At 39.6% G+C, this 22,412-nt stretch overlaps 1 protein-coding gene across 1 annotated transcript in view; it reads left to right on the top strand.

Annotated features, from left to right (window-relative positions):
* LOC110524404 (ephrin type-B receptor 1) overlaps positions 1 to 22,412 on the top strand; it is a 208,975-nt gene that overhangs the window by 178,471 nt on the left and 8,092 nt on the right. The window contains exons 12-13 of the mRNA XM_021604004.2: positions 1,537 to 1,752; positions 22,131 to 22,280. Of these exons, the coding sequence (XP_021459679.2) occupies positions 1,537 to 1,752; positions 22,131 to 22,280 (366 nt within the window). The remainder of the gene's footprint in view (positions 1 to 1,536; positions 1,753 to 22,130; positions 22,281 to 22,412) is intronic.

The raw sequence follows: 22,412 nt of genomic DNA on the forward strand, positions 1-22,412 counted from the left end.
TCTCATTAGATATAAACCTGTTCTGAAAGGACCCAGAGTTTGCAACACCACTAAGCAAGGGGCACCACCAAGCAAGCAGCACCATGAACACCAAAGAGCTATCCAAACAGGTCAGGGACAATGTTGTGGAGAAGTACAGATCAGGGTTGGGTTATTAATAAATATCCAAAACTTTGAACATCCCAGTGAGCACCATTAAATCCATTATTAAAAAATGGAAAGAATATGCCACCACAATAAACCTGCCAAGAGAGGGCAGCCCACCAAAACTTACGGACCAGGCAAGGAGGGCATTAATCAGTGAGGCAACAAAGAGGAGGAGCTGCAAAGCTCAACAGGGGAGATTGGAGTATCTGTCCATAGGACCACTTTAAGCTGTACACTCCACAATGTAGAAAATAGTAAAAATATAGAAAAACACTGGAATGAGTTGGTGTGTCAAAAGTTATGACTAGTACTGTTTGTATATACACTTATTTTTCAGTTTATTAGGTACACCCGTCTACTAACGGGTCGACCTCCCTTTGCCACCAGAACAGCCTGAATTCTTTGGGGCATGGAAACGTTGCTCAATTGGTATCACGGGACCTAGCGTGTTAATGGAAAACATTCCCCACAGCATTACACCACCACCACCGACCTTTACTGTTGACACCAGGCAGGATCGGGCCATGGACTGCTTTTGCCAAATCCTGACTCTGCCGTCAGTATGATGCAACAGGAACCAGGATTCTCTAGACCAGGCAATGTTTTTCCACTCCTCAATTAACCAGTGTATGTGATTGCGTGTCCACTGGAGCCGCTTCTTTTTCTTTTTATCTGATAGGAGTGGAACCCTGTGTGGTTTTCTGCTGCAATACCCCATCCGTGAAAAGGACAAACGAGTTGTGACTTCCGAGACGCCATTCTGTTTGTGGCCCGCCTGTTAGCTTCAATGATTCTTTCCGGTCTCCTACGACCTCTCACAAACGAGCTGTTTTTGCCCACAGGACTGCCGTTGACTGGACTTAAAAAAAAAAAATGCACCATTCTCTATAAACTTTAGATACTGTCGTGCATGAAAAGCCCACTGTCAAGCCTGAAAAGCCCACTGTCATGCCTGAAAAGCCCACTGTCATGCCTGAAAAGCCCACTGTCATGCCTGAAAAGCCCACTGTCATGCCTGAAAAGCCCACTGTACTGCTTGAAAAGCCCATACCACACTCAAAGCCGCTTAGATCACTCTATTTGCCCATTCTCACGTTCAATCGACCAGTAACTGAATGCCTCAATGCCTGTCTGCCTGCTTTATATAGCAGGCCATGTGGCTCACTGTCTGTAGGAGCGAACCATTTTCGTGAATGGGGTGGTATACCTAATAAGCTTTATTAGCACAAAGAAACCGCTCCACTAATTTTTGAAACTTTACCTTTGCATCTCCAACACAAGGACATTCTAGATACATAGTGGGAGTATTATTTTCCCAAGAATCTTTACTATGTTATTACCTCTAAAGTGACATAATTTCCTCTATGCCCCCTGGCCCCTGCACTGCAGCAAAACGATGGGCAGTTCACAGTGATCCAGCTAGTGGGGATGATGCGTGGCATCGCCGCAGGAATGAAGTACCTGGCAGAGATGAACTACGTCCACAGAGACCTGGCTGCCCGCAACATCCTGGTCAACAGCAACCTGGTCTGCAAGGTGTCCGACTTCGGCCTGTCCCGTTACCTGCAGGATGACACATCAGACCCCACCTATACTAGCTCCCTGGTGAGTACCCGTGTCTGTCAAGAGAGTTGGGTGATTCAATAGTTGACCATGGTTATTTATTTGTGTCTATGGTGAATAAGGATTATATGATGTCAAATGTCACTCTTCTTTCACCAGAATCATATCTTATAACAAAGTCTACAGTATGTATGAGTATAACTTGCTATAACTACAGTATGCTATATTGCACTACTGAAGCAAAATGCACAAGTTGATGAATTGCAGTCTTGATGAGTTCTGACTCTTCTCACAATTCTTTGGTTAAAACTGAAATTCAATAGAAAAAAACTTTTCCACAATTCTGGGTGTCTGTCTGGCTGTGTGCAGGAGGCATAACTTTATAATGAGTTTCCCATAGGGCAGCCTCCACAACAGCTCCAATCAGAACATCAACATTTTGAAAGGAAACAGTACATTTTTCTCTTTCCCGTTAGCAATATGGACAGTTATCACACAATGTGGAACACTAGACATTGGCATTGTGAATGGAATATCAACCCATGTCTGAGATGAGTGTACATGTCTGCCTATGCAAAGACACTCTCTCACACAGTCATAGATTATAGCAAATTATTGATTGGTGCTTGCAGGAGCATTGTAGTAGGCAACCCTGCAAGTATCATCTAAGATTTATGCTAGGTTATACCTCAGAGAGTAGTTAGATTTCATATGGGTTTGATGATAAGCTCTTAAGTTATACTCTATATTGTAGATTTCCCACTTCGTATTTCCTCCGTTAGAATCATCATCTCCTGAAGAAACCATTGGTGTCTGGATGTTTGAGGGTATATAGTAAGTGAGAGTGTGCCTGACTGTGTGGATGTGGGTGAGTATGTCGGAGAGGCAGTGTGTATTGTTCCTGTCATGGTTGGCCCAGATGGCTGACCCTGTGGTTCTGGGTGGATGGCTGAGGGGGGCTGGAGAAGCTTGGGGGCTATGGCCATGCTTTGTTTGCTGCATGCTAATTAAGACAGTCTTAACCACTCCTGGTCTGCCCCACTTCCCCGCTCCACTCTCTGTGCTCCACTCTTATTTGCTGCAGGCTTACTAGCGTGAGGTTAGGACATCTGTATTTCTAAGTTGAGTTGACTGTATCACAACCGACCGTGATTGGTTGCAATTACAGTTTAATCCACCAGAAAAGACAAAACAAATAATACAACAAAACATATTATTATTATTATTATTCCAACCGTGATATACATCCAACCATGATTGCTCACATCAACACCATTATCCCAGAAACCCTAGACCCACTCCAATTTGCATACCACCCAAACAGATCCACAGATCATGCAATCTCTATTGCACTCCACACTGGCCTTTCCCACCTGGACAAAAGGAACACCTACGTGAGAATGCTATTCATTGAGTCCAGCTCAGCGTTCAACACCATAGTACCCTCAAAGCTCATCACTAAGCTAAGAATCCTGGGACTAAACACCTCCCTCTGCAACTGGATCCTGGACTTCCAGATGGGCTGCCCCCAGGTGGTGAGGGTAGGTAGCAACACATCTGCCACGCTGATCCTCAACACTGGAGTATCCCAGGGGTGTGTGCTCAGTCCCTTCCTGTACTCCCTGTTCACCCACGACTGCGTGGCCAGGCACGACTCCAACACCAGAGACCTGGCCGGGTGGTGCCAGAATAACAACCTATCCCTCAATTTAACCAAGACTAAGGAGATGATTGTGGACTACAGGAAAAGGAGGACCGAGCACGCCCCCATTCTCATCGACGGGGCTGTAGTGGAGCAGGTTGAGAGTTTCACGTTCCTTGGTGTCCACATCACCAACAAACTAGAATGGTCCAAACACACCAAGACAGTCGTGAAGAGGGCACGACAAAGCCTATTCCCCCTCAGGAAATTAAAAAGATTTGGCATGGGTCCTCAGATCCTCAAAAGGTTCTACAGCTGTAACATTGAGAGCATGCAACCTGACTGGTTGCATCACTGCCTGGTACGGCAACTGCTTGGCCTCCGACTGCAAGGCACTACAGAGGTTAGTGCGTACGGCCCAGTACATCACTGGGGCTAAGCTGCATGCCATCCAGGACCTCTACACCAGGCGGTGTCAGAGGAAGGCCCTAAAAATTGTCAAAGACCCCAGCCACCCCAGTCATAGACTGTTCTCTCTACTACCGCATGGAAAGCGGTACAGGAGCGCCAAGTCTAGGACCAAAAGGCTTCTCAACAGCTTTTACCTCCTGGCCATAAGACTCCTGAACAGGTAATCAAATGGCTACCCAGACTATTTGCGTTGTGTGTCCCCTCAACCCCCAACCCCTCTTTTATACTGCTGCTACTCTCTGTTAATCATATATGCATAGTCACTTTAACCTTACCTACATATACATACTACTTCAGTTAGCCCGACTAACCGGTGCCCCCGCACATTGGCTACCTGGACTATCTGCATTGTGTACCGCCACCCACCACCCACCACCCGCCAACCCCTCGTTTACGCTACTGCTACTCTCTGTTTATCATATATGCATAGTCACTACCATACCTACATGTACAGTGGGGCAAAAAAAGTATTTAGTCAGCCACCAATTGTGCAAGTTCTCCCACTGAAAAAGATGAGAGGCCTGTAATTTTCATCATAGGTGCACTTCAACTATGACAGACAAAATGAGAAAAACATTCTGAAAATCACCATGTAGAGTATTATAATAGCCCTCCTGATTGGCGCAGCAGTATGAGACACTGCATCGCAGTGCAAAATGCGTTGCTACAGATGTAGGTTCGATAACTGTGCCGGCTGCCCCCGGGAGACCCATATGTAATTATTGTCGGTCACGTCATAAAAAATAAAAATCTGATATACTGCAGGCCTACCATAGGTGTTGAGTAATGTGCTGTTAACCTTTCTAGTGCTAGTGGAACCCCTCGACAACATTCCATACCTTAAGGGAACATTTCGGCATTTCGTGTATGATCAGTGAGAAAGTCCATATTGCAAATGTACGGTCCCTTACCCGACGTCCGAAATCGTTTGTAAAATTCGCGGTCGGCGTCGGGCCGTGCGGTAGGGCCGGACCTACCGGGAAGTCGTCGAATGAACTTTGTCGGACTTTCGGTTCCCGTTTAAAAAAAAAAAACAAGTTTCGGACCGTTTTTCCGCCGTCCCGGACACTCCCACCAGATGGCATACGGAATCATATGGCAATTTGGCAAAACATCACGAATCGCGACGGGGCCTTATCTCAAAAACTGAAAATATTTCGAAGCCGAAACTTGGCGAGCGTAGGTTTGGCTCAAGGGGCAGTTGGCCCCGAACGGGATGGCGTCTAGGCCTCGACGGTTTTTGAGCTACGGCCATTTTTCTGGGATTAAAGGCTTAAAATGGAAGTAGAGAAATTATTTTTCCACTTCAGGTCAAAGCCAAGGAGCCTCCGGTGTCAATAAAAAAAGAACCAGCCATTTATCTATCGTCATTTAAGAGAAACGGAACAATGACAAATTGGTGATGGTCACAAATAGGCGGGTTTTTTTTTCAACGGTTACAGATCCAGTTGCAGGGTGTTCATACGAATCTTTTTAAAGTGTGCTGCGGAGCTCTGCGACATTTCTGTGATTTTCTATGATTTTCTGAAATAACACAATAACCGACCATTAGAACAGTAGGCCCAAAATGAAGCCTGCCCCACAATGTCATTTGCTTTTGAGTGACAGTGAGAGAACCGTTAGGGTGAGAAGAAAAATTCCACCACATGAATGTTCCTAAGGTCCTCCCGATCTCAACAAGCCTAACCTTGACCGTGTGGCATTAACCCTTCACAGTAAAACAGGGTTTTTTGATCTCACAGATTACAGTGTCATCTCTCCCCATAGGAATACATTGCCTGCACCCCTAATTTCAACCTGAGGCCTATGTGGGTTATGAATGCCGTATGAACCTGTCTTCGGTACCAGTCCATCAGGCCACTATGAGGTCTACCTGTGTCGATTCTAAGCTTCCTGGACCAACCGGAAGTGGTTAAAATGCCCCTAAAAGTGTTTACCCATACACTGCATGCAGTTTGATAGACATAGTGCATTCAACCCTGTGTAGATCAGTCAATTCTTAACGTAAGGACTTAAAACTCAGGATTCTGTAACAGCATACCCCAATGAGGATATGTGGTGACTTATAGCTTCCTGTGCCAACCGGAAGTGCCATAATTGGTGTCTCAGGGGCTGTTTCGAAGGGTTAAAAAATTCAGATCTGTCCAAAACTTCATATATGTGATTAGGCAACCCCCATGAACTGTAAATCAGTCATTTTTCCCAAAAAAAATCAAAGGAAAAAAAAATTGCACTAAAACACAACTTGGATGGAGGGACGTATTGGGGTGCGTAGAGACAGACAGTGGCTGCAATAGTTAGCTTTGTTCGAGCTAAAAAAGAACGGTCGGACCTAGAGTTCCGAAACTTTAGAAACCTGTTCTAGACCTCCGGGCCATGGTGCGTGACGAGTTACGTGGCTCTAGATGGTTCTCGGACCGAGAAACAGCCTCGTACATTCGCAATAACTTCAATTCATTTTTGCATCACGAAAATGACGACGTTTAGAAAAGTCTCAGAGACGCAAGGCTAGGTGCGTTGAAACCGGCTTGGCCCATAGAGACGGACCCCAAAGTTTCTGTCCGATAGCTCGTTCAAGAACCCCGTAGCAAGGCATGGAAATAAGTGGATTTTCAGCACCAATTAGGGTTTTTCTCGGACACCAAATGACCTATCGAGCCGAAACTCGGGATTCGGGGTCGCCTCACATAGGACTTCACATAATGTCCGAACTGGACCCGCAGCTAGAACGTAACTATGTGTTTTACCTTTTTATTATGTTTTAAACTAGAGGCGCTGTGAATTATGGGACTGCTCTGACATATGTGATAGTTGGCTACTAAATGAGTAGGAAAAAGTGGGTTTGGTGTCAATTGATATCCATTTGGTGTCATAATGACATCTAATTGACTGATGGACACTGACTTGCTAGTTGACTTTTGTACATTTGCAATATGTTTAAACGGAGAGGGACCATCACCAAAATGGCATTCTGAAATCAACACAAAAAATGGCATCACCATAGTCTCCAGACTGTTCTGAGTTCAACGAGCTATCCCGCTTGACCGTAGCTCGCTCGGTCTAGGCGCAGCAACCATTAGAATAGAAGGCCCAAAATGAAGCCTGCACCACAATGTAATTTGCTTTTGAGTGACAGTGAGAGAACCGTTAGGGTGAGAAGAAAAATTCCACCACTTGAATGTTCCTAAGGTCCTCCCGATCTCAACAAGCCTAACCTTGACCGTGTGGCATTAACCCTTCACAGTAAAACAGTGTTTTTTGATCTCACAGATTACAGTGTCATCTCTCCCCATAGGAATACATTGCCTGCACCCCTAATTTCAACCTGAGGCCTATGTGGGTTATGAATGCCGTATGAACCTGTCTTCGGTACCAGTCCATCAGGCCACTATGAGGTCTACCTGTGTTGATTCTAAGCTTCCTGGACCAACCGGAAGTGGTTAAAATGCCCCTAAAAGTGTTTACCCATACACTGCATGCAGTTTGATAGACATAGTGCATTCAACCCTGTGTAGATCAGTCAATTCTTAACGTAAGGACTTAAAACTCAGGATTCTGTAACAGCATACCCCAATGAGGATATGTGTTGATTTATAACTTCCTGTGCCAACCGGAAGTGCCATAATTGGTGTCTCAGGGGCTGTTTCGAAGGGTTAAAAAAGTCTGATCTTTCCAAAACTTCATATGTGTGATTAGGCAACCCCCATGAACTGTAAATCAGTCATTTTTCCCCAAAAAAATCAAAGGAAAAAAAAATTGCACTAAAACACAACTTGGATGGAGGGACGTATTGGGGTGCGTAGAGACAGACAGTGGCTCCAATAGTTAGCTTTGTTGGAGCTAAAAAAGAACCGTCGGACCTAGAGTTCCGAAACTTTAGAAACCTGTTCTAGACCTCCCGTAGATGGTGCGTGGTGAGTTACGTGGCTCTAGAAGGTTCTCGGACCGAGAAACAGCCTCGTACATTTGAAATAACTTCAATTCATTTTTGCATCACGAAAATGACGACATTTAGAAATGTCCCAGAGTCGCAAGACTAGGTGCATTGCGAACGTCTCGGCCCATATAGACAGACCCCAACGTTTCTGTCCGATATCTCATTCAAGGACCCCGTAGCAAGTCATGGAAAATAGTGGATTTTCAGCACCAATTAGGGTTTTTCTCGGACACCAAATGACCTATCGAGCCGAAACTTGGGATTCGGGGTCGCCTCAGCTAGGCCAACACATAACATAAGAAATGGACCCGCAGCTAGAACGTAACTACGTGTTTTATGGTTTTTTTATGGTTTGTACCGAAGGCGTTGTGAATTTTGGGCCAGCTCTGAAGTATGTAATAGTTGGCTACTAAACGAGTTGGAAAAAGTGGGTTTGGTGTCAGTTTGTATCAGTTTGGTGGTCAGAATGATATCTAATTGACTGATGGACTCTTGTCCACTTGACTCTTGTACATTTGCAATATGATTCTATAGTGAAAAAACATCACCAAAAGCGACATTCTGAAATCAACCCAAACGAGCGATTGAGATGACCCAGAATCACTGCAAAGCCATCCCGAGTTCATCGGGCCAGTCAATTTCACATTCCTGCAGGATTTTTATAGCATGACAAATTCGTGATGGTACCTGCCCATTAAAACATATTGCAAATGCACAGTGACTTTGAAAAAGTAAGAAACAAAAAAAAATACATCTAAAATTTTTTGAGCATGACAAATTCGTGATGGTACCTGCCCATTGAAACATATTCCAAATGCACAGTGACTTTGAAAAAGTAAGGAAACAAAAAAAAATACATCTAAAAAATTTTGAGCATGACAAATTCGTGATGGTACCTGCCCATTGAAACATATTGCAAATGCACAGTGACTTTGAAAAAGTAAGGAAACATAAACAAATTCGATAAACAAATTTGTGATGGTACCTGCCCATTGAAACATATTGCAAATGCACAGTGACTTTGAAAAAGTAAGGAAACATAAACAAATTCGATAAACAAATTCGTGATGGTACCTGCCCATTGAAACATATTGCAAATGCACAGTGACTTTGAAAAAGTAAGGAAACATAAACAAATTCGATGAACAAATTCGTGATGGTACCTGCCCATTAAAACATATTCCAAATGCACAGTGACTTTGAAAAAGTAAGAAACAAAAAAAAAGACATCTAAAAAATTTTGAGCATGACAAATTCGTGATGGTACCTGCCCATTGAAACATATTGCAAATGCACAGTGACTTTGAAAAAGTAAGGAAACATAAACAAATTCGATAAACAAATTCGTGATGGTACCTGCCCATTGAAACATATTGCAAATGCACAGTGACTTTGAAAAAGTAAGGAAACATAAACAAATTCGATAAACAAATTCGTGATGGTACCTGCCCATTGAAACATATTCCAAATGCACAGTGACTTTGAAAAAGTAAGGAAACAAAAAAAAATACATCTAAAAAATTTTGAGCATGACAAATTCGTGATGGTACCTGCCCATTGAAACATATTGCAAATGCACAGTGACTTTGAAAAAGTAAGGAAACATAAACAAATTCGATAAACAAATTCGTGATGGTACCTGCCCATTGAAACATATTGCAAATGCACAGTGACTTTGAAAAAGTAAGGAAACATAAACAAATTCGATAAACAAATTCGTGATGGTACCTGCCCATTAAAACATATTCCAAATGCACAGTGACTTTGAAAAAGTAAGAAACAAAAAAAAAATACATCTAAAAAATTTTGAGCATGACAAATTCGTGATGGTACCTGCCCATTGAAACATATTGCAAATGCACAGTGACTTTGAAAAAGTAAGGAAACATAAACAAATTCGATAAACAAATTCGTGATGGTACCTGCCCATTAAAACATATTCCAAATGCACAGTGACTTTGAAAAAGTAAGAAACAAAAAAAAATACATCTAAAAAATTTTGAGCATGACAAATTCGTGATGGTACCTGCCCATTGAAACATATTGCAAATGCACAGTGACTTTGAAAAAGTAAGGAAACATAAACAAATTCGATAAACAAATTCGTGATGGTACCTGCCCATTAAAACATATTCCAAATGCACAGTGACTTTGAAAAAGTAAGAAAACAAAAAAAAATACATCTAAAAAATTTTGAGCATGACAAATTCGTGATGGTACCTGCCCATTGAAACATATTGCAAATGCACAGTGACTTTGAAAAAGTAAGGAAACATAAACAAATTCGATAAACAAATTCGTGATGGTACCTGCCCATTAAAACATATTCCAAATGCACAGTGACTTTGAAAAAGTAAGAAACAAAAAAAAATACATCTAAAAAATTTTGAGCATGACAAATTCGTGATGGTACCTGCCCATTGAAACATATTGCAAATGCACAGTGACTTTGAAAAAGTAAGGAAACATAAACAAATTCGATAAACAAATTCGTGATGGTACCTGCCCATTAAAACATATTCCAAATGCACAGTGACTTTGAAAAAGTAAGAAACAAAAAAAATACATCTAAAAAATTTTGAGCATGACAAATTCGTGATGGTACCTGCCCATTGAAACATATTGCAAATGCACAGTGACTTTGAAAAAGTAAGGAAACATAAACAAATTCGATAAACAAATTCGTGATGGTACCTGCCCATTAAAACATATTCCAAATGCACAGTGACTTTGAAAAAGTAAGAAACAAAAAAAAATACATCTAAAAAATTTTGAGCATGACAAATTCGTGATGGTACCTGCCCATTGAAACATATTGCAAATGCACAGTGACTTTGAAAAAGTAAGGAAACATAAACAAATTCGATAAACAAATTCGTGATGGTACCTGCCCATTAAAACATATTCCAAATGCACAGTGACTTTGAAAAAGTAAGAAACAAAAAAAAATACATCTAAAAAATTTTGAGCATGACAAATTTGTGATGGTACCTGCCCATTGAAACATATTGCAAATGCACAGTGACTTTGAAAAAGTAAGGAAACATAAACAAATTCGATAAACAAATTCGTGATGGTACCTGCCCATTAAAACATATTCCAAATGCACAGTGACTTTGAAAAAGTAAGAAACAAAAAAAAATACATCTAAAAAATTTTGAGCATGACAAATTCGTGATGGTACCTGCCCATTGAAACATATTGCAAATGCACAGTGACTTTGAAAAAGTAAGGAAACATAAACAAATTCGATAAACAAATTCGTGATGGTACCTGCCCATTGAAACATATTGCAAATGCACAGTGACTTTGAAAAAGTAAGGAAACATAAACAAATTCGATAAACAAATTCGTGATGGTACCTGCCCATTGAAACATATTCCAAATGCACAGTGACTTTGAAAAAGTAAGGAAACAAAAAAAAATACATCTAAAAAATTTTGAGCATGACAAATTCGTGATGGTACCTGCCCATTGAAACATATTGCAAATGCACAGTGACTTTGAAAAAGTAAGGAAACATAAACAAATTCGATAAACAAATTCGTGATGGTACCTGCCCATTGAAACATATTGCAAATGCACAGTGACTTTGAAAAAGTAAGGAAACATAAACAAATTCGATAAACAAATTCGTGATGGTACCTGCCCATTAAAACATATTCCAAATGCACAGTGACTTTGAAAAAGTAAGAAACAAAAAAAAAATACATCTAAAAAATTTTGAGCATGACAAATTCGTGATGGTACCTGCCCATTGAAACATATTGCAAATGCACAGTGACTTTGAAAAAGTAAGGAAACATAAACAAATTCGATAAACAAATTCGTGATGGTACCTGCCCATTAAAACATATTCCAAATGCACAGTGACTTTGAAAAAGTAAGAAACAAAAAAAAATACATCTAAAAAATTTTGAGCATGACAAATTCGTGATGGTACCTGCCCATTGAAACATATTGCAAATGCACAGTGACTTTGAAAAAGTAAGGAAACATAAACAAATTCGATAAACAAATTCGTGATGGTACCTGCCCATTAAAACATATTCCAAATGCACAGTGACTTTGAAAAAGTAAGAAAACAAAAAAAAATACATCTAAAAAATTTTGAGCATGACAAATTCGTGATGGTACCTGCCCATTGAAACATATTGCAAATGCACAGTGACTTTGAAAAAGTAAGGAAACATAAACAAATTCGATAAACAAATTCGTGATGGTACCTGCCCATTAAAACATATTCCAAATGCACAGTGACTTTGAAAAAGTAAGAAACAAAAAAAAATACATCTAAAAAATTTTGAGCATGACAAATTCGTGATGGTACCTGCCCATTGAAACATATTGCAAATGCACAGTGACTTTGAAAAAGTAAGGAAACATAAACAAATTCGATAAACAAATTCGTGATGGTACCTGCCCATTAAAACATATTCCAAATGCACAGTGACTTTGAAAAAGTAAGAAACAAAAAAAATACATCTAAAAAATTTTGAGCATGACAAATTCGTGATGGTACCTGCCCATTGAAACATATTGCAAATGCACAGTGACTTTGAAAAAGTAAGGAAACATAAACAAATTCGATAAACAAATTCGTGATGGTACCTGCCCATTAAAACATATTCCAAATGCACAGTGACTTTGAAAAAGTAAGAAACAAAAAAAAATACATCTAAAAAATTTTGAGCATGACAAATTCGTGATGGTACCTGCCCATTGAAACATATTGCAAATGCACAGTGACTTTGAAAAAGTAAGGAAACATAAACAAATTCGATAAACAAATTTGTGATGGTACCTGCCCATTAAAACATATTCCAAATGCACAGTGACTTTGAAAAAGTAAGAAACAAAAAAAAATACATCTAAAAAATTTTGAGCATGACAAATTTGTGATGGTACCTGCCCATTGAAACATATTGCAAATGCACAGTGACTTTGAAAAAGTAAGGAAACATAAACAAATTCGATAAACAAATTCGTGATGGTACCTGCCCATTAAAACATATTCCAAATGCACAGTGACTTTGAAAAAGTAAGAAACAAAAAAAAATACATCTAAAAAATTTTGAGCATGACAAATTCGTGATGGTACCTGCCCATTGAAACATATTGCAAATGCACAGTGACTTTGAAAAAGTAAGGAAACATAAACAAATTCGATAAACAAATTCGTGATGGTACCTGCCCATTAAAACATATTCCAAATGCACAGTGACTTTGAAAAAGTAAGGAAACAAAAAAAATACATCTAAAAAATTTTGAGCATGACAAATTCGTGATGGTACCTGCCCATTGAAACATATTGCAAATGCACAGTGACTTTGAAAAAGTAAGGAAACATAAACAAATTCGATAAACAAATTCGTGATGGTACCTGCCCATTAAAACATATTCCAAATGCACAGTGACTTTGAAAAAGTAAGGAAACAAAAAAAAATACATCTAAAAAATTTTGAGCATGACAAATTCGTGATGGTACCTGCCCATTGAAACATATTGCAAATGCACAGTGACTTTGAAAAAGTAAGGAAACATAAACAAATTCGATAAACAAATTCGTGATGGTACCTGCCCATTAAAACATATTGCAAATGCACAGTGACTTTGAAAAAGTAAGGAAACATAAACAAAAAAACATCCCAAAAAATGTTGGGTAACCAGCTGCATATTTTAGATCACAAGCTTGAATTTTGAGCATGACAAATTCGTGATGGTACCTGCCCATTAAAACATATTGCAAATGCACAGTGACTTTGAAAAAGTAAGGAAACATAAACAAAAAAACATCCCAAAAATTTTTTTTTGGGTTACCAGTTGCATATTTTAGATCACCAGGTGCACATTTCAGGTCACCAGGTGCACATTTCAGATCACCAGGTGCACGGAGGAAAATATTTACTTTTGACTTTGACTTTTGACTTCCTATGACATCATATTGCAAATGGAGAAAACATATGCCTTATGCACAAGTAAAACAAAAAGAAATATGTAATACAAGTTGACCAAGGTATAGTTTGAGCAAAGTAAAGTTTGAATTTTGAGCATGACAAATTCGTGATGGTACCTGCCCATTAAAACATATTGCAAATGTACAGTGACTTTGAAAAAGTAAGGAAACATAAACAAAAAAACATCCCAAAATTTCTTTTTTGGGTTACCAGTTGCATATTTTAGATCACCAGGTGCACATTTCAGGTCACCAGGTGCACATTTCAGATCACCAGGTGCACGGAGGAAAATATTTACTTTTGACTTTGACTTTTGACTTCCTATGACATCATATTGCAAATGGAGAAAACATATGCCTTATGCACAAGTAAAACAAAAAGAAATATGTAATACAAGTTGACCAAGGTATAGTTTGAGCAAAGTAAAGTTTGAATTTTGAGCATGACAAATTCGTGATGGTATCTGCCCATTAAAACATATTGCAAATGCACAGTGACTTTGAAAAAGTAAGGAAACATAAACAAAAAAAATCAAAAAAATTTTGTTGCACATTTTAGATCATCAGTTGCACGGAGGAAAATCGTTACTTTTGACTTTGACTTTTGACTTCCTATGACATCATATTGCAAATGGAGAAAACATATGCCTTATGCACAAGTAAAAAAAATATGATAATAAAGCATGACTAAAGTATGTTGATAAAGTTCTTATACATGTGTTATTGACACAAAAATCGAAAGAATTTTGAAAAAAGGTCAAGAAAGCACTTTTTTAAGGATGTATGAAGTTTTTTACCAAATTTTGACATTTTTGACTTTTGACTTTTGACTTCCTATGAAATCATATTCCAAATGGAGAAAACATATGCCTTATGCACAAGTAAAAAAAAATATATATATATGATAATAAAGTATGACTAAAGTATGTTGATAAAGTTCTTATACATGTGTAATTGACACAAAAATCGAAAGAATTTTGAAAAAAGGTCCAGAAAGCACTTTTTTAAGGATGTGTGAAGTTTTTTACCAAATTTTGACATTTTTGACTTTTGACTTTTGACTTCCTATGAAATCATATTGCAAATGGACAAAACATATGCCTTATGCGCATGTACTTAAAAAATATATATATATGATGACAAAAGTATACTCATACAGTACTTACCCATGTGTAATTGACAAAAAACTCGAAAGAATTTCGAAAAAAGGTCCAGAAAGCACTTTTTTAAGGGGTTTTAAGTTTTTTTTAAAAAATGTCATTTTTCAAAATTTGGCTTTTGGATGTTGACTTGGGTGCCATTTGCAATATGAAATGCCCCGGTGGAACGCACACGCCCCCTATTGGAATTTTGAAGTGTTACAATTGGCAATTGCCATATGGCATTTGCAATATACTTTGCATGAATCAACGCCAAATTGGGTGGTATTGACCATCGTGTATATGGTTTGTCCAATGCCAATATACCGCCATTTGTTTTTGTCCAAATCAGGGGGGTATTCCCTTACACTGAAAAGGCCACCCGCGAAATTCATTTTTTAATTTTTTTTATATGTAACTTTCACACATTACCAAGTCCAATACAGCAAATGAAAGATAAACATATTGTTAATCTACCCGTCGTGTCTGATTTTAAAATGCTTTAGAGCTAAAGCACAACATATGATTATGTTAGGTCATAGCCAAGTCGAAAAAAACACAGCCATTTTTCCAGCCAAAGATAGGAGTCACAAAAAGCAGAATTATAGATAAAATTAATCACTAACCTTTGATGATCTTCATCAGATGACACTCATAGGACATCATGTTACACAATACATGTATGTTTTGTTCGATAATGTGCATATTTATATCCAGAAATCTCAGTTTACATTGGCACCTTATACGTGCAGTAATGTTTTGATTCCAAAACATCCGGTGATTTTGCAGAAATACTAATTAATAACAAACATTGATAAAAGATACTAGTGTTATTCACAGAATTAAAGATAGACTTCTCCTTAAACCAGTTGCACTTAGCCATCCCGGATCCAGGATCGTGAATACAGACTCAAGCTCATTACCATAACGCAACGTTAACTATTCATGAAAATCGCAAATGAAATGAAATAAATATGCTAGTTCTCAAGCTTAGCCTTTTGTTAACAACACTGTCATCTCAGATTTTCAAAATATGCTTCTCAACTATAGGAAAACAAACATTTGTGTAACAGTAGCTAGCTAGCGTAGCATTTAGCGTTAGCGTTAGCATTAGCGTTAGCATTCAGCAGGCAACATTTTCACAAAAACCAGAAAAGCATTCAAATAAAATCATTTACCTTTGAAGAACTTCAGATGTTTTCAATGAGGAGACTCTGTTAGATAGCAAATGTTCAGTTTTTCCTGAAAGATTATTTGTTTAGGAGAAATCGCACCAATTTAGACAAAGGACACCGGGCGGACCCCTGAAAAATGTAGTCTCTTATGGCCAATCTTCCAATGATATGCCTACAAATACGTCACAATGCTGCAGACATCTTGAAGAAACGACAGAAAGCGCAGGCTCGTTCCTGGTGCATTCACAGCCATATAAGGAGACATTGGAAAACAGAGCTTCAGAAATTCTGCTCATTTCCTGTTTGAAGTTTCATCTTGGTTTCGCCTGTAGCATGAGTTCTGTGGCGCTCACAGATAATATCTTTGCAGTTTTGGAAACGTTAGACTGTTTTCTTTCCAAAGCTGTCAATTATATGCATAGTCGAGCATCTTTTCGTGACAAAATATTGCGCTTAAAACGGGCACGTTTTTTTATCCAATAATGAAATAGCGCCCCCATAGACTCAACAGGTTAATGCAACTGCTGTGTCAGATTTGCAAAAAACTTTACTGAAAAAGCATAATCTGAGAACGGCGCTCAGAACACAAAACAGCCAGAGGAATATCCACCATTTTGGAATCAACAAAGTTAGAAACAACACCATAAATATTCACTTACCTTTGATGACCTTCATCAGAAGGCACTCCCAGGAATCCCAGTTCGACAATAAATGACTGATTTGTTCCATAAAGTTCCTTCATTTATGTCCAAATAGCCACTTGTTGTCATCATGTTCAGCCCAGTAATCCATCTTCGAGGCGCAGGCACTTCATCCAGACAAAAACTCAAAAAGTTCCGTTACAGTCCTTTAGAAACATGTCAAACGATGTATGGAATCAATCGTTAGGATATTTTTAACATAAAACATCAATAATTTTCCAACCGGAGAATTCCTTTGTCTTCAGAAAAGCACTGGAACGAGAAGTAACTCTGTCGGGAGCGCGCGTCATGAGACCAACGCTCTCTGCCAGACCACTGACTCAAAGAGGTCTCATGAGCCCCTCCTTTATAGTAGAATCCTCAAACCAGTTTCTAAAGACGGTTGACATATAGTGGAAGCCCTAGGAAGTGCAACCTCATCCATATCTCAATGTGTATTCGGTAGGCCAAGCTTTGAAAAACTACAAATGTCAGATGTACCATTTCCTGGTTGGATTTTTCTCAGGTTTTCGCCTGCCATGTGAGTTCTGTTATATTCACAGATATCATCCAAACAGTTTTAGAAACTTTGGAGTGTTTTCTATCCAATACTAATAATATTATGCATATATTAGTATCTGGGACAGAGTAGGAGGCAGTTCACTCTGGGTACGCTATTCATCCAAAAGTGAAAATGCTGCACCCTATCCCAAAAAGGTTAAAAGTGGTGTAGGTCTTAATGATTTAAAGAGCATATTGAAGTTAGAAGCAATAGGATTTGAAGCAATAGCCTACCCGCTGTGGTCACTATTTCAGCACCCTTTCGTGCTCCTCTGAGACAAGCATGGGGACTGGTCTTGACAAATCAATGAGATTTTTATTTTCACTGAATCTCCATTTGGGTGTTGGTTAGACTACAATTATACATGTAGGGTGTGGAAATGTTAAGCTCTTAGTACTGTAGCCTACTCCCGATCGTCACGTTGTACAGAGCCATATTTTCTCCTATAACATGGGTTTGCTGTGATAAATATGGCAGAGGTAGCTCCAATGCTTCAGTTTCTCATCATATCCCAACTCAACATGAGGAACGAACCTGGCCAACAGGCTAGCTGTTTCCATTACAGGGCTGTGCTGCTCCACTGCTGTTTGAAATGGGAAACAGAGCTATCTGGGCTGGGGTCGGCCTTTTCACCTAACGAGCTCTACCCTTAGCACCTCAGACTGCACTGCTAAACAACATCATTGATTTCTTTCTGTTTGCTTGCCCTTTTAATTCCAGTTCTCCAGCCAATGTTCTGTTGGTTGGCTCTGAAAGGGCTTTTTGAGGTGAAAAGGTTATTTCTTAACCGCACCTGATTAAAAAAATAAATAAAAAAACATTGCAGAGGTAAAGCATTTCTCCTACTTCCAACCAGTCTTTTAGTTGCTGACTGCAACCCATTGGCAGTAAGATTACTAATTGAAAAGCATGTTCGATTTCACTGATGAATTGCACTATACATACATACAATCTAATTGCTAATTGTTTATTTCACATATATCACACATATTATAACAAACCTGATATAATGGCTTTGGCCATGAGGGGCTCTTTTACTCACCTTTGTAGGGGAGATTTGTAGTGTGAGTGTGTGCAGTGACTTGTAGGCCTTTGTAAATGTCACACACATCATGGGGAGTGAGAGTTGAGACAGAAGAATGTAGAGGCCCAAAGCTGTACAGAACAAGCTATCAAAGAGCACCAGAACTGCACAGTGGGTGGCTCACCATTTACATTTTCTCATCTAATAATTTATGTCCAGTCCTTCATAGAGGTCATTTAACGCATCATCTTTGACCTATCTAAGCCAAGCTCCTGGTCCCTTGTGCAGTATGTGACTTCAACATCTCAATATTGACACAAATATAAAGTAAGTTTGTCAATATTTAAAGAAGTTAGAGCATACGTAATGCAGGAATCATGGGAATGCTTTATGTTAGGGAGGAATACTTGATAATTAGTTCCTATTCCTGTTTGTAATGTATCAATCCATATCTACCCAGTCGGTTTCCACAAACTGTTTTTCCAGAAAATATCAATATAACTTGTACTGCTCTCTAAATTTCCATTAATGCAGGGTTTCCCTGCTTCCTGTCATGTAGATACATATCCTCATGGTTTTGACAGTGTGAAACCCACTTGGCTTTAAGAAGGGATGACAGTCACTGGAGACGGAGGGGAAAAGCCTGCTTTGCTGAAATGTCCCAATGATACATATCTGGAGTAGGGCCATATTGATTTGGGTTTAACTGTACTATAAAAGCAAGAATGTGAGATGGGAAAAGCCAGCCCTCGATACCCCTGGAGTTGTATTTTTTTACAGAATAAGTGCCATTCTCTTCACCCAATGGGATCATAAACCAAATTATGCCGGCTGGCATGAAATGCATTTTTCATCACCCCTCTGCCATATTAATAGTCTAATTTATCCTTGAAGATTGGAAAAACAAAGTAATCTGGTTAGGCTTCACATTACTATTTATGATTTGCTGTGGCAGATTTATGAGCTTACGTTATATGTGTGTAAATGTATACTACATGAAGATTGTGTGAGTGTGTGTGTGTGCGTGCATGAGAGGGAGGGAGAGGAAAGGAAACAGAGGGAGAGAGGGTTGCCTGTGTTTGTGCTAGGGAGATATACAGGAGAGAGGTTTGCCTGTGTTTGTTCTAAGGAGAGATACAGGAGAGAGATTTGCCTGTGTTTGTGCTAGGGAGAGATACAGGAAAGAGGTTTGCCTGTGTTTGTGCTAGGGAGAGATACAGGAGAGAGGTTTGCCTGTGTTTGTGCTAGGGAGAGATACAGGAGAGAGGTTTGCCTGTGTTTGTTCTAGGGAGAGATACAGGAGAGAGGGTTGCCTGTATTTGTGCTAGGGAGAGATACAGGAGAAAGGTTTGCCTGTGTTTGTGCTAGGGAGAGATACAGGAGAGAGGTTTGCCTGTGTTTGCTCTAGGGAGAGATACAGGAGAGAGTTTCGCCTGTGTTTGTTCTATGGAGAGATACAGGAGAGAGGTTTGCCTGTGTTTGTTCTAGGGAGAGATACAGGAGAGAGGGTTGCCTGTATTTGTGCTATGGAGAGATACAGGAGAGCGGTAATTTCTGTATGTGTTGTATGTAGGTTAGCATACCCCTCAAAAAGAAGACACCCATTTCAAATACTTCAATAAATTATGACATGTAATTCTTGTCATTCATTTAAGTAACAGTCATGGTGTAACCAACACGCAGTACCAAAACGAAGCAGCTTTTAATGATATTAATAAAGGCTCCTATATGAATTAATAAAGGCTCCTATCTCTTTCCATTCAGTATGCCTTTTTCCACTTACACTCTCTCTCCATTCCTTATGCATTTCTCCACTCCCTACACTATATCTCTCCATTCCTTATGCCTTTCTCCACTCCCTACACTATATCTCTCCATTCCTTATGCCTTTCTCCACTCCCTACACTATATCTCTCCATTCCTTATGCCTTTCTCCACTCCCTACACTATATCTCTCCATTCCTTATGCCCTTCTCCACTCCCTACACTATCTCTCTCCAACCTTATGCCTTTCTCCACTCCCTACACTATCTCTCTCCATTCCTTATGCCTTTCTCCACTCCCTACACTATATCTCTCCATTCCTTATGCCCTTCTCCACTCCCTACACTATCTCTCTCCAACCTTATGCCTTTCTCCACTCCCTACACTATCTCTCCATTCATTATGCCTTCTCCACTCCTTACACTCTCTCTCCATTCATTATGCCTTTCTCCACTCCCTACACTATCTCTCTCCATTCCTTATGCCTTTCTCCACTCCCTACACTATCTCTCTCCATTCCTTATGCCTTTCTCCACTCCCTTCACTATCTCTCTCCATTCATTATGCCTTCTCCACTCCTTACACTAGACATCACACAGTGTCTGGAGCTCTGAAGCTTTGTTGACTATAGACCTTACAGTAATACTGTCAACACTTTTAAGTTTCATAATTTCCTTGTTTCCCTGAGGGAATTCTCTCTTCTCACAGTTTTTATTGGGTAGAGAGAGAAAGTCGACTCTATTCATTATAAATATACAGTGTGAGCCAAGCCTTTTGTTTTCCTCTGCATTTCAAAAATTTGCTTTATTAAAAACCTGCGGTTCGGCTGCCTCCCCCATAGCGTTAATTATAGGGGATCTGCAATGCAGCCTCAAACGAGCTAACCATTGAAGCATAATACATTCAGCAGGAAATACTGGGATTTGTAGTATTTGCTGTAGCATTCCTTTATCCTGTTGTGGAAGAGACATCTGAGCTCGCCTCCAGGAGCCAAAGAACACACAGAGGGAAAGTATCTCAAGCGCTGTAAATGAAATGCACAAGAACTGAGAGTTTGATTCAAAGCATGCTTCTGAACAATGGTTCATTTCTCATGATGTCACACTGAATACACTTCCACATCAAAAACCTTCCTTCTAAAATAGATCCTTAGTAATACATGTGTTATTATTGAATCAACAACTGACTTGTAAGCATCAGGTCCATTTAGCTGTTGATGGCATGTGAATATTATTGCTGGTGGTTTCCCTGCTCAACACTCATCAGCGGTTTTCTCTCAGTCCTGTGAATTCACAGCACAGGCTTTTCAACCCCAATACTCTCTGCCCAGAACAATCAGAACAGGACTTGAGCTTCATGACTTTCAGTCCAGCTTACAGAGGTCTCTAATTCAACTGTCTCCAATAGATGGGATCCACCATCAGCCCAATGTGATTCTCTAACAGCACACACTCATAAATATGTTCCCTGTAGAGCATGTAGCTAGATCCAGAGGAGGGCTGTGTAAGCCTGCAGTTCTTTTGGAGTCAGGCTTATCCAAAAGCATACACGTCAAGGCCTTTTGGTGCTGTTAAGAGTACACTCTTCCAGGAGTTGTAAGAGAAATCACCCAGGGTGTCCTGTATGCATGGTGGGAAATATGTAATGAGCATCGTTCATCAATGTTAATGAAAATAATTGCATGGTGAGCCAGTGTTGTTGGTACACTCATAACTAATATATTTTTTCAAAATAAATATAGTCAGCTTGTGATTAAAAAAAAGGTTTTCCAAAAGAATGTTTATAATGCTATATAAATAGAGTGGTTTTAAGTCCATTGCATATGTTTTTGATATGGAGATGGTATGTTTTGAATAAATACTCTGATTGCTGGGGTGATTTCAGTGTATTTATAAGAGGAAGCTCACAGATATGGTTCTCCATTCGTCTTTGGCTATTACATTTGGGCCTTGCCCTTAAAAAGCAGGAAACGGTCAAATGTCATGTCTAACCAGCCAGTGTAAAGAGACACAAGATTACAGTCTAAAACATCTCCCTCTCTTTCTTCCTTGTCTCTGTCTCTCCCCCCAGGGAGGGAAGATCCCGGTGAGATGGACAGCCCCTGAGGCCATCGCTTACAGGAAGTTCACCTCAGCCAGTGACGTGTGGAGCTACGGCATCGTCATGTGGGAGGTGATGTCATTTGGCGAGCGGCCGTACTGGGACATGAGCAACCAGGACGTGAGTATTATACAACTTCCTTGCAGTATTAACAGATACAGTGCCTTCAGAAAGTATTCATATCCCTTTCCTTATTCCACATTTTGTTGTGTTACAGCCTGAATTCAAAAGGGATTAAATATTTGTTTTTTC

Source organism: Oncorhynchus mykiss, chromosome 5 (assembly GCF_013265735.2).
Source record: "Oncorhynchus mykiss isolate Arlee chromosome 5, USDA_OmykA_1.1, whole genome shotgun sequence".
In the NCBI taxonomy this organism is placed as follows: Eukaryota; Metazoa; Chordata; class Actinopteri; order Salmoniformes; family Salmonidae; genus Oncorhynchus; species Oncorhynchus mykiss.